We start from the raw sequence: 12,437 nt of genomic DNA, 5'->3' as shown, positions 1-12,437 counted from the left end.
ACATAACTAAGGTCCCCGGATGTCTCCCACAATGGGATCTTTATCCACAGACCTTATCATAGCTTCTGCGCATGTGCCTGTCAGCAAAATGAATTGCCCGGGAAATTTAAAATTCCTTGCTCTTGGCTACCAAAGCTAGCCGAAAGCCTAGAGATGTCACGGGGGGCTGTGGTGAGCGGTTCCTGGTCACATGATTGCCATTATCCAATTTAAAATGGCGATCACGTAAAAGTTAAAAAAAAGTTGAACATTCATCTCCCATCACCGATGCTATCGGTAAGAGGAGATTAAAATTTTTACCAGAGGCCTCCGTATTTGAACCCCTGACAGAATTCTCCTCCACGGAGCTTACCCAGATTCTGCGCATGAGAACCTGGTAGCTGAGAGCCTGGAGCAGTAACTGGTGGCCTTGTTGAGCGGTCCCCAGTCACATGATAAAAGGAAGCGATTTACCTTAGGCCCGTCTCACATGACCGGATAGGAATTAGGGTTTCCGCATGCGTCTGTTCCGCGGTAATACGCAGATCAATCAAATGCACTAGATTACACAATTCCGCTCACATTAGGGGGTTGGAATTACGTAATCCACTCGCACAAAACAGAACACAGCATGTTCTATTTTACCGTGGATATCAGCGACATAGAGCCCATTATGCTCCATGGTCGCAGATATACCCACAGCCCATACACAACTACATTGTGTACGGGCTGTTGATACCCGCATCATCGCTGAGCAATGGTGGGGAAAATACAAACAAAGAAAACGGTGTACTACGCATGACCGCCTGTAAGAGTATGCACTTATGCACAGTACATTACGCGACTGTACTCAGGGCCATGGACGGGCTCACAGCTGGGATCTGCTGCAGGCCTCCGCAATCGGATTCCACATACGGCCGAGTGAACCCGGTGTTATTTAGACCGCTACCTGTAATACGTAATTTACAAGAAGCCCCGGAACGTTTGTCTTCGTGCAGTTCCAGGAACAGCTTGTTGAGTGCCTTCTGTGTGAGACCGCCACATCTCAGTAAGCTTAAGAAGCTTCACAGAGCGCCACTTTTTACACCCCATCCCCGCCACTCAGGTCAAGAAATGCCCCCCAAAAAGCATGGGAAGAGAAGGAATACCCTGTTTCATTGCCACATGTGCCCATCCCAAACAGGACCCCGTAATTACCACTGTCTTCAGACATACCACACAGTTTACATTTATATTACTTTTATCTAATATTTAGGGAACATCAAAAAGGGTACAGACGGGGGAGATTATTTTTAGGGAGTTAATTTTTTTTCTGTAGAACTGAGCAATGGGGCCTAGAATTTATTCAGTTGTGCCCTGAAATCCAATGGGTTTTCCCTCTTTTATAGGGCTAGCCATGTGTCCTGTAAGTAGATTAGGGCCACAATGGGTATGTTTCTGAACACTGGACAAATAGGGGGATCCATGTTGGGGTGAAAGTCTTCATTCCTATATGTGTTGTACAAAAAAAACCTGCTTTTAAATTGACACAATGGCCAAAAAAGGAAATTTCTAATTTTTTCCTTCTGCTTGCTTAGATTAATTTAAAAACTGTGGGCTAAAAATACGCAAAACAACCCTAGATGAATTTGTTAAGGGGTCTAGTCTTCAAAATGGAGTCATTTGTGGGTGTTCTTTGTCTTTTTAGCCGCTCAAGGGCTCTACAAGTGTGCAATGGGGCCTAAAGCGCCTTCAAGCAAAATGTCTGTTCTTAAAGCCACCGGCTGCTCTTTTTGGTTTGGGCCGCCTTGTGCATACAGACATAAGATTAGGGCCACAATGGGTATTTTTCTGAACACAGGACAAACAGGGCTATCCATTTTGGGGTGAAAGTCTTCATTCGTATGTATGCTGTACAAAAAAACAGTTTTTAAAATGACACAATTGCCAAAAAAATGAAAATCGTAATTTTTTCCTTCTGTTTTGCTTAGATTCATTGGATATGCAAAACCTTTACGGAGTTATTCTATGTCAAAGTGACACATGTCAGATTTCCAAAATTTGGCTCCGTCACTAAGGCGCAAACAGACTTCGTCACTACGGGGTTAAGATTGGAGGTGAAAGACAGTCCTGCTAAGTGTAGAATTGATTGACACACCTGAGATAGAAAGACACTGTGGACCAAGGTAAAACCACAACAGAGTGTGAGCAAAGGACTGTGATTTAGAGACTTGTTTCTGTCGCTACCAAAAATTGCCAAATGGAGTAAAATGTTAGAGACTGTATCCACAAACTGCCGAGCTAATCTATAAAGATGTGTAACCACTAAGTCCGTTTACCTCATTGAGTCACTGTAACCATCAGGCTTATTGCCTCATAGTGAATAAACATCTGTTCTGATTAGCCCTGCTGCGTCCATGCCATTCTCTGAGCCATCCGCAAGTGGGGTGTTAGTACCACTACAGGCTGACCTCCTTACAAGCTTACCTTGACTATAACAGTTTTCTCAACAGAATCTATCCTTCGAACATTTTCTATCAATAAAGGATCCTCAGTACATTTCTCGTCCTCCTCTAGAAAACTAGAGTCCACATGTATCTGTAGGGTCTCTGAAAAAAAGTGAATACATAAAAATAGATTAGCTATTAAGTACAAAATTATTTTATCATTTGCTGTGCAACATAAAGGGAGTTTTCCAGGACTTAGATATTGATAACCTGCCCTCAGGATAGATTCAATATTAGATCAGTGGGATGTGCTTCCCAGGATCCACTGATCAGTTGTTTAAAGAGGACATACACTTGGGTGACCACTGTGGCCTCTTCACTACATGACTGATGACATGTCATCGATATTTTAGTCTTGGCAAATTTTTTACATTATTTTTAATATCCTGATATATTAACATACATGGGACATGTATATCCAAAAATACTCCATCAATACAGTTGTCTGAAGGATATACTAAAGATTCTCCCACAACCCCCTGTTCATGGGAATGAATTTGAATATATGGACACACATGCATTTGGATATATAAAAATGCACACTAGTTTCTCACCTAAAAAGGCCACGTAAAAGTATTAGTCACATGCCCCTATTAGTAATGCAAACTGAATGTCTGTTTTAGCAGTACCAGCCCACCAAATCATGGCAGCCACATGCCCCTCATAGAATTGTCCATTACAAGCTATTTAAATTGAATTTAAAAGGTCATTTCCCACTAATCACATTTATTGCTTATCTTGTGGTAAGGTGATACATGTTTTATCACTGGAGATCCGACTGCGGGATCCCATATAAAGATGTTCTGTCCCTGCTTATATGTGAGTAGATGGAGGTCATACATGTTTAATGCCACTTAATTCACATGTGGGATTCAGGGTGCGCCACTCTTGTGACTGCTGGGGTCCCAATGCTTGGAGCCCAGCGATCAGACATTTATGACTTATTTTCTGAACTGGTGATAAAAAGTGTTTTTCCACTAAATACATTTAATAAGTCAAGCATGTAAATATGTGTCCAGACAATGGGGCAAGCACTGGGTGCATCTGCTTGTAAACCCTAAACCACCATTGTTTAAAATAGTTGTCTTAAAATTTAACCCATGTCTATTACGACATATGAACATCATAGAGCAGCTAGCAGATACTCTAAAACTATGTCAGATTTGAGGGGATCATTTATTACATTCAATTTGTGATGTAGTTTTTGGAAGCAAATATGGTAAAAGATGCAAAAGAGGGGGAGATGTTAAAGTAATTTTTTATTTCTTTCTAGTTTGCTTTAACTAAAAGAACTGCATCAAACCCTGCATATGCAGTTCTAGTCTATTGCAGAACAAAAGCTCAAAAGGTCTGTTTCACATGGCGACGTAATATCACCACGAGAAAAACACAGCAATATCGCATCGATGGTCCATGCGATATCACTGCGTTTATTCGTGGCGGTATCGCAATTTTGCGTGGCTACAAAATTGCACATGGTGCTACAAAGTAGTGCGACTTTGCAGCACTACGAGTGAGGATTTTCGGGTGGGGGGCTTGAAATCTAAGTATATATATATATATATATATATATATATATATATATATAATATGCAAAAATAACGCATATATCACCTAAGAAGCGCTGTCAGATCTGCATCATCTTCTTCCTGGTCGCTGGCACTTGTTTTCAGGCATCTCTTCTGGTCATGAATTGGAAAATCTCTGCCTCCCGGAAGTGCTGTGATTGGTTCATCGAGCACTGGCTCTGATTGGCTGAGCCGTGACCCTCAGCCAATCTGAAACAGCGCTTACTGCATGCAGGGATTTTCCAATTCCTGACCAGAAGAAAAGCCTGAAGACAAGTGCAGGGAATCAGGGAGAAGATGCGGCGAAGCTGACAGTGCTTCTTAGGTGATCTTTGTATTTAGTTTTTTTCTGTATCTAGGGCTTATTTTAGGGCTTTTACAGTAGGACTAGTGTAAAAGTTGCGTCGCACTGCATGAAAAACGCATTTTCGTGTGATGCGATGCACCAGAGAGGAAGGCTCAATAGGGAAACATGGGCAACAAAACATTGCAAGTCACGGGCATATTGGAAAACCCACAAGGTTTTTGACTCGCAATGTTGCATGCTACAAAACATTGCTAATGTGAAGGTACCCATAGGAAATACATTTGATTTGTAGCATTGCGGCAAAAAAAAAAAAAAATCGCACTATTTTGTCGCCTGTGTAAAACAGGCCTAAAGAGAACCCATAACGTCCTATAAGCACCATCAACTATGTTGCTTATAGGATAGGGGCCAAGGAGGCCAGGGGTGTACTTTTTATACTTACCAGGCTCCCTCTTTCAACACTGTCACTCCAGAAACTCTGTCAGGGTGACTCTTTTCTTTAGTCAGTGCGCTCGGACTCCCATAAAGAACAATGAAGAACGTTGGAAACTGAGAACAATGGGAGCGCACGAGCAACGATTGAAGAAAAGATTCACGCTGACAGACCAGTCGACGACTTCCTCGGGTGACAATGTGAAAGCAGATGTAGTGGCCCAGCGGGAAAAAGGAGGAGTCAGTGAGTAGTTAGGCAGACTCAGCCAGACGTCAGAGAGGAAAGGTTGCAGTCAGCCGTGTCAGAAGGGAGGAGGTACACGTGCAGAAACAAGTCAGCAGTTCAACCCATTTACTGTCAAGGTTGAGCGTGGTGTAAACCTGCTCCCTTGGCACCCCACAGCGGAGGAAAGAAAAACTTTTCTGAGGTCCATCTTCTTTAAACAGTGAGTTGTAGCTACCCGGTGAATTCAAAGCCAGGATTAGCCATCAGCCACTTGTCCCTCTGCTTCATATACACTTCACTAAAACTAAATCAATCCTTCATCTAAAGCAGCTAGTGGGGAAATTGTCTTGCAAATTAATCCACAGGAAAGGAAAAGAGAGAGCGTTGAAGTCAGGTCTTAATTCAGTCAATAAAACTGTATCTTGCATTGTGTTTGATTGTCTGCTTAATACTGCATCTTCGTGTACCTGTTTCAACTACTTTTCTGGAGAACTGTAAATTCCCTTTGTATTTCAAAATATCAAAGTTAGTAAATCTGCACACTCCCAGATTTCTAAACTATTACTGGACTCAACTCTGGTTTTTCTTTGGCATACCATCCTGAGGGTCCAGTTGGAGTGTTGGCATCACCGTGACAAAACTAGGCCTCTGGCCATACATGCTGCAGTAAGTTTTTTGGGGCCGTTACACAAAGAATCCAGTAAGTATAAAAGTTAAAACCTTGGACTCCTCTGTCCCTGTCTTATAAGCAACATAACTTAGTTGGTAGTGCTTCTAGGACATTACAGGGTCCCTTTAAGTTGATAATATTATTTGGGTTACATGTATACAGTACTTGGTTTTACTGTTGTGACTTCCCAAGTGAAACTGTGTGAATGCCCCTCGCAGACACATTTGGCCTGTTCCTTGTTGTTCACTGTTGCAAGATTCTCTGTATCAGGCAACGACACGACAATCTGTTGTAATAAGAATACAAATAATAAAATGAACAAAGAATTACGCAATAATCTTTATTCATATCATCAACATTTTCAGAAGAATTTTAGAAATGGGGAGAAACATACATAAAGTGAGTCATAACATACAGTATTAGGCCTCGGTCACACGGGCGTTTTTTCCCGCGATTTGCGGATCGCATGACGGATGCGCATCCGCAAATCGCGTGACCGGGGCCGAAAAATCACCCGAAATAACTGCTCCTAGCCGCGTTTCAATAGAAACGGGCCGGAGCAGTTCAGCGCTGTCCAGCGCATTGAATTCAATGGAGCCGGCAATACAGCCGGCTCCATTGAAAGCAATGGGCTGCGGGCGATCTCACGATGAATTTTCAGGAAGGGCTTAAAAATATAAGCCCTTCCCTGAAATTCATCTAGAAATGTGTAAAAACCAAAAAAATATATATACTCACCTGGTCCCGGCAGACGGAGTTCAGCCGCGGCCGACCGGCAGTTCTCCTGAACTGCTGTGAGTAGTATTCAGCAGCTGGGGCTTTAAAATCCCCGCCTGCTGAATGAGCTGCCTCTGATTGGCTCAGCGCAGGGACCAATCAGGGGCAGCTCTCAGCTGTCATTCAGCTAAGAGCTGCCCCTGATTGGTCCCTGCGCTGAGCCAATCAGAGGCAGCACTCACTCACCCATTCATGAATTCATGAATGGGTGTGAGTGAGAGCTGCCTCTGATTGGTCAGGCTGTGACCAATCAGAGGCAGCTTATTCAGCAGGCGGGGATTTTAAAGCCCCGGCTGCTGAATACTACTCACAGCAGTTCAGGAGAACTGCCGGCCGGCCGCGGCTGAACTCCGTCTGCCGGGACCAGGTGAGTATATATATATATTTTATTTTTTTTTTACACATTTCTGGATGAATTTCAGGGAAGGGCTTATATTTTTAAGCCCTTCCCGAAAATTCATCCCGCGCTCGCCGGCAGCCCATTGCTTTCAATGGAGCCGGCTGTATTGCCGGCTCCATTAAATTCAATGGGCGAACATCGTTCTTCTCTGCCACAGCTGTTACAGCTGTAGCAGAGGAGAATGATCTTTGTAGTATATGTTCTCAATGGGGTCGGCGCTGCTGCTGCCGGCCCCATTGAGCGCATATAGAGAAGAGAACAGGAATCGCAGATGGGTGCGATCTGCGATTTCTGTTCTATAATTTATCGGATGAGCGCATAAAAAGCGCTCATGTGTCCGATACCATTGCAAAGCAATGGTTCTATAAAATCGCCGGACGCATGCGCATGCGCAAAATGCGCGAAAAAACGCCCGTCTGACTGAGGCCTTAAACTCAAGTAAAGCTTCAATAAGGGCAAGGGCCCTGCTCACAAGAACTTACAGACTGTAAGGAGGCCTACACATACGGTGCTATATATATATATATATATATATATATATATATATATATATAGTAACCCAGAAGAAGTTTATAGTTTTAATAGCACCGCTCTGGGATACATATAATGCATTGTTTAAGTTTTATTACACTTTTTTGAGTGTTAGATGGAAAAAAAAGTCCAGAACATGGATTTGTTAATCACACAATCCCTTTAAATATCTATATATTTGATTCAATATATTAAAATATACAGCACCTAATTATAAGGAATGGTTCAATATTTGAATGATTTATTGCAATTTTGCTCTAATAGCTTTATATTCCTTGAAGGTCAAAATTTTATTAATGTATTTTTATATAATTCTTTTTCTTACCAGAAGACATTTCTTCACATAGCTGAAGACCATGGCCATTATTGTAAATTTCTCTCCTTGGACTACAGAGTAGGGGACAATCAGGTCAACGAAGTAAGGCTGGAATGTTGTAAGCTCAACGTCCTTAACAATGGCAAAACCAGTCTTGCCCAAGCAGAAGGCATCAGTTACCCACGTAGTGACACTGTCCGGAGTAGTTCGATTCAGTACAAAGTGTCCATCTGAGCTGTAAAACAAATATGTTGCAATAAATGAAATAATATTAATCATTACAAGCAGAATTTAGTATAACTGCATGTAGTATTAAAGCCGTGCTCCACCTGCAAAATTACTTTCCGACAATCTAACAACAATAAAGTAAGTTGCCCCCTACTTCTCTGTATTTACCCCTCAGACCCTGATGAAGTGATAGCCTATCATATAAACAACCAATCCCATATTTATCAACCTTGCATAGGTAAGAACTATATAATGGTTAGAAGTTCAGTTCAGTACAGCCGTGGGAGATATGAGTATTACAGCTATAATACAAACTGCTAAAATGTGACTGCATGACAGACAAACTGAAACCGGCCAAAGCATTGATGATAAAGGGCAGCCTAAATAATTAAAGCTATATAATATTATATAAGGTGGCATTATTATTATTATTATTATTATTATTATTATGTACTCACCCCACAGGAGCTAGGTCAAATAACCAGCTGTCTGGAAAGTCCCTTCGTGTGAAATGGGCTGGTTTCTTTTTATCTTTTCCAAGAAAATGTAAGATACATTAATATCAATACATGACATACTTAAAGATATAACATGGCAAGGTATCTGGACTTGGAATATGCAAATAAAATTTTGCCCACAAACTATACAGAAAGCTTGCTGTAACATCATGTATTTTTGTTAGCCATTAAAAGGTATTATATCTACAAGATTACTTTGTTCCTCTCACTGAGAACAATCACAGAATAGAATCAAGCACAGGGAAAAAATTGTGCAGAATGAAAATGTATGTAAAGATATATTCAGGCCTGGACTAGCCCACAGGGGAACAGGTGATTTCCCTGGTGGGCCCTGAGGAGTAGGTCCCCACTAGAGATGAGCGAACACCAAAATGTTCGGGTGTTCGTTATTCGTAACGAACTTCCCGTGATGCTCGAGGGTTCGTTTCGAACAACGAACCCCATTGAAGTCAATGGGCGACCGGAACATTTTTGTATTTCGCCGATGCTCGCTAAGGTTTTCATGTGTGAAAATCTGGGCAATTCAGGAAAGTGATGGGAATGACACAGTGACGGATAGGGCAGGCGAGGGGCTACATGGTGGGCTGCATCTCAAGTTCACAGGTCCCACTATTAAGCCACAATAGCGGCAAGAGTGCCCCCCCCCCCACTGTCAGCATAAAGATCGTCCTCCTCTGGCACAGCTGTAACAGCTGTAGCAGAGAAGAACGATGTTTGCCCATTGAATTCAATGGAGCGGCAATACAGCATGTTCCACTGAATGCAATGGGCTGCCCGCGATCGCAGGATGAATGGTCGGAAAGGGGTTAAATATATAACCCCTTTCCTGCAATTCATCCAGAAATGTGTTACACTAAAAATATATACCGGCGTATAAGGCGACGGGGCGTATAAGACGACCCCCCAACTGTCACCTTATACGCCGGCAATACAGTGGAGCAAAGAATAAAAAGCATTACTTACGTTTTTAGATGATCTGCGGCGCTCCTGCAGGCTGTCACTCCCTCCTGGTCCACGGCAGAGTATTGCTTTCTCTATGAAAGGCTTTAAATCCCTGCCTCCAGAAAGACACGTGCCTTCAGCCAATCACAGCCAATGACAATGATGTCATTGAATGGCTGTGATTGGCTGTGTTTCTGGAGGCGGGGATTTCAAGCCTTGAAATCCCCGCCTCCAGAAACACAGCCAATCACAGCCATTCAATGACATCATTGTCATTGGCTGTGATTGGCTGAAGGCACATGTGCTTCTGGAGGCAGGGATTTAAAGTCTTTCGTGGAGAAAGCTTGTCTGCCGTGGACCAGGAGGGAGTGACAGCCTGCAGGAGCGCCGCAGATCATCTAAAAACGTAAGTAATGCTTTTTATTCTTTGCTCCACTGTATTACCGGCGTATAAGGTGACAGTTGGGGGGTCGTCTTATACGCCCTGTCGCCTTATACGCCGGTATATATTTTTAGTGTAACACATTTCTGGATGAATTGCAGGAAAGGGGTTATATATTTAACCCCTTTCCGACCATTCATCCTGCGATCGCCGGCAGCCCATTGCATTCAGTGGAGTCGGCTGTATTGCCGGTTCCATTGAATTCAATGGGCAAACATCGTTCTTCTCTGCTACAGCTGTTACAGCTGTGCCAGAGAAGAAGGATTTGTCTTCTATATGTTCTCAATGGGGTCAGCGCTGCTGCCGCTGGCCCCATTGAGCGCATATAGAATGCATCCATAGCGAGCAGCGGGAGGGGCAGATTTCAATACTCGGGTGACACCTTATCTCCCCAGCCACTCACAGCAGGGGGGTGGTATAGGGCTTAAACGTTGCAGGGGGAAGTTGTAATGCCTTCCCTGTCTTTATATTGGCCAAAAAAAAGCGCTAACGTCTCAGGGAAGAAAGTTTAATTTACCAGAACACCGCATGGTGTTCGTTACGAATAACGAACATCCCGAACACCCTAATATTCGCACGAATAGCAAGCTCGGACGAACGCGTTCGCTCATCTCTAGTCCCCACCCATTTGCACTACATATACTTGGGCAGCGTATAGCATATCAGCCAATCTATACTTCCATATAAGACACTGCATATATTTACTCTATATAGATGCATTGGCTAGCTGAGATGACATCTTGGTGCACTGACAGACTGGTTGATAGCCTTCTGTCACGTCTGTGTGGCATTCAAGCACCATGCTCAGCACGGATGCAGGGTGACAGTCACAACCACTGCAGTTGACAATCCCATGCACTGTAGAACAGTGAGCACCACACTATGCTGAACAGTAGCACCATTCCAGGGAGAAGGAAGCCTGGCCCTAACCTAGCAGGGGGGTGAAGAGTCTCTGCCTAGAAGCGGAGTAATCGCCTCGATAGAGGCAGCCCGACGGTCTTCTTTCTGGGACATGATTGTCCCTAGAGAGACCCCTGGAGAGATGAACCAAATAGCAAAGCAAAACAGAAATGAAAACAGAAATACGAAATGAAAAGTAAACCGCAGCAAATTATTTGGACGTAGCACTATACCCAGCACAGAGGAACTCTAAACTCCAATACTCCTCTATGGAACTAAATAAGCAGCATTGAGCAAAGGTGGGTGAGAATATAAAGCTACTCTACACCTGACGACTGGCAGAGCAATTAGAGAACCCTATCTTCAACCTTCTTCCAGCCATGACTAATCCAGCATGCATCCATGCAGCAAAGAGAGACAACACCCAGCAGTCTCTGTACATGGTGCATTAACCCTTGTCCTGCATAACAAGGTGAGAGGTTTTGGCCTGCGTCAAGGCCACCATGCCTTCGCGACCGAGAATGCCGTGACACCTGCCTTCTGGACCCCGTCGTCTTCATATCACTATAGGGGACTCCATCACCAAACATCTTGCAGCTTCATTTTACTGCCTGCAGCCTAGCACCGCCTAAGCTAGTATTACTGACTCACAGAGTCCATAGGGTCACTAGTCCAGGGCAAGAGTCAGACAGCAAGTTATTGAGAAGGTCCCTAGAACAGAAGCGGTATGAGGCAAGAGCCAGGCAGCAGACTACTGCTGAAAAAATATGTCCTCTCTCTTACTAGGTAATGAAAATACATTCATTTTTGCATTCCTTTAGTGCCTTTCCCCTCCATAGGGTACTATAAGTCCCAGCATGCCATGACAATTGCAGACCCTCAGAACTGATGTTTTGTTATAAAACTGCATATCCAAACAGTTTTTTGGGACTGTAACTAGAGATGAGCGAACGTACTTGGTAAGGCCGATTTTGCAATCGAGCACCGCGATTTTCGAGTACTTCACTACTCGGGTGAAAAGATTCGGGGGGCGCCGTGGTTGAGCGGGGGGTTGCAGAGGGGAGTGGGGGGGAGAGGGAGAGAGAGAGAGCTCCCACCTGTTCCGCGCTGCTACCCCCTGCTCCACCACGCCACGCCCCGCCCCCCGGCGACCCCTGAATCTTTTCATCCGAGTAGTGAAGTACTCGAAAATCGCAGTGCTCGATTGCAAAATCGGCCTTACCGAGTACGTTTGCTCATCTCTAACTGTAACATGTGATTTCAATTTTTACAAAACAGGCCATGAATGCAACCTCTGGAATCCTACCATGTGGGGTGAATGGGAGTCCACCAATTCCCACTTGTCATATTCTCCATATACTGTACTTCAGTGGAGATATAGCCGCACACAAATGTAGCCACCCTTCCATTGATGTGTATGGATAACGCGATGGCCAGGAATTTGTAAACCGGGATCAGGTAATAGTTACTTGTAGCTGTACAGTGATCCCCCAGAATAAATTTTTCCGGTGGGCCCTAGTACCCCAGTCCAGTATTGGATGTGTGAGTGAAAGAAAAATAATATATATATATATATATATATATATATATATATATATATTATTTGTAGTTCTTAGCAGTCTCTCTAATTCCCTGTTGTTCTTTCTGTCTCATTTAAGTTAGCTAGTTGTTCCTTCTAGATAACAGTTTGTCTACTAAGCAACCATCAACATCCT

At 43.5% G+C, this 12,437-nt stretch overlaps 1 protein-coding gene across 1 annotated transcript in view; it reads right to left on the bottom strand.

The window, feature by feature from the left end:
* Positions 1-12,437, bottom strand: part of LOC136626664 (pregnancy zone protein-like) — a 184,070-nt gene that overhangs the window by 56,840 nt on the left and 114,793 nt on the right. The window contains exons 10-13 of the mRNA XM_066601682.1: positions 8,379-8,451; positions 7,702-7,927; positions 5,834-5,954; positions 2,446-2,567 (exon numbers count right to left, since the gene is read on the bottom strand). Of these exons, the coding sequence (XP_066457779.1) occupies positions 2,446-2,567; positions 5,834-5,954; positions 7,702-7,927; positions 8,379-8,451 (542 nt within the window). The remainder of the gene's footprint in view (positions 1-2,445; positions 2,568-5,833; positions 5,955-7,701; positions 7,928-8,378; positions 8,452-12,437) is intronic.

Source organism: Eleutherodactylus coqui, chromosome 4, assembly GCF_035609145.1.
Source record: "Eleutherodactylus coqui strain aEleCoq1 chromosome 4, aEleCoq1.hap1, whole genome shotgun sequence".
In the NCBI taxonomy this organism is placed as follows: Eukaryota; Metazoa; Chordata; class Amphibia; order Anura; family Eleutherodactylidae; genus Eleutherodactylus; species Eleutherodactylus coqui.
This window is presented reverse-complemented; position numbering and strand designations above follow the sequence as displayed.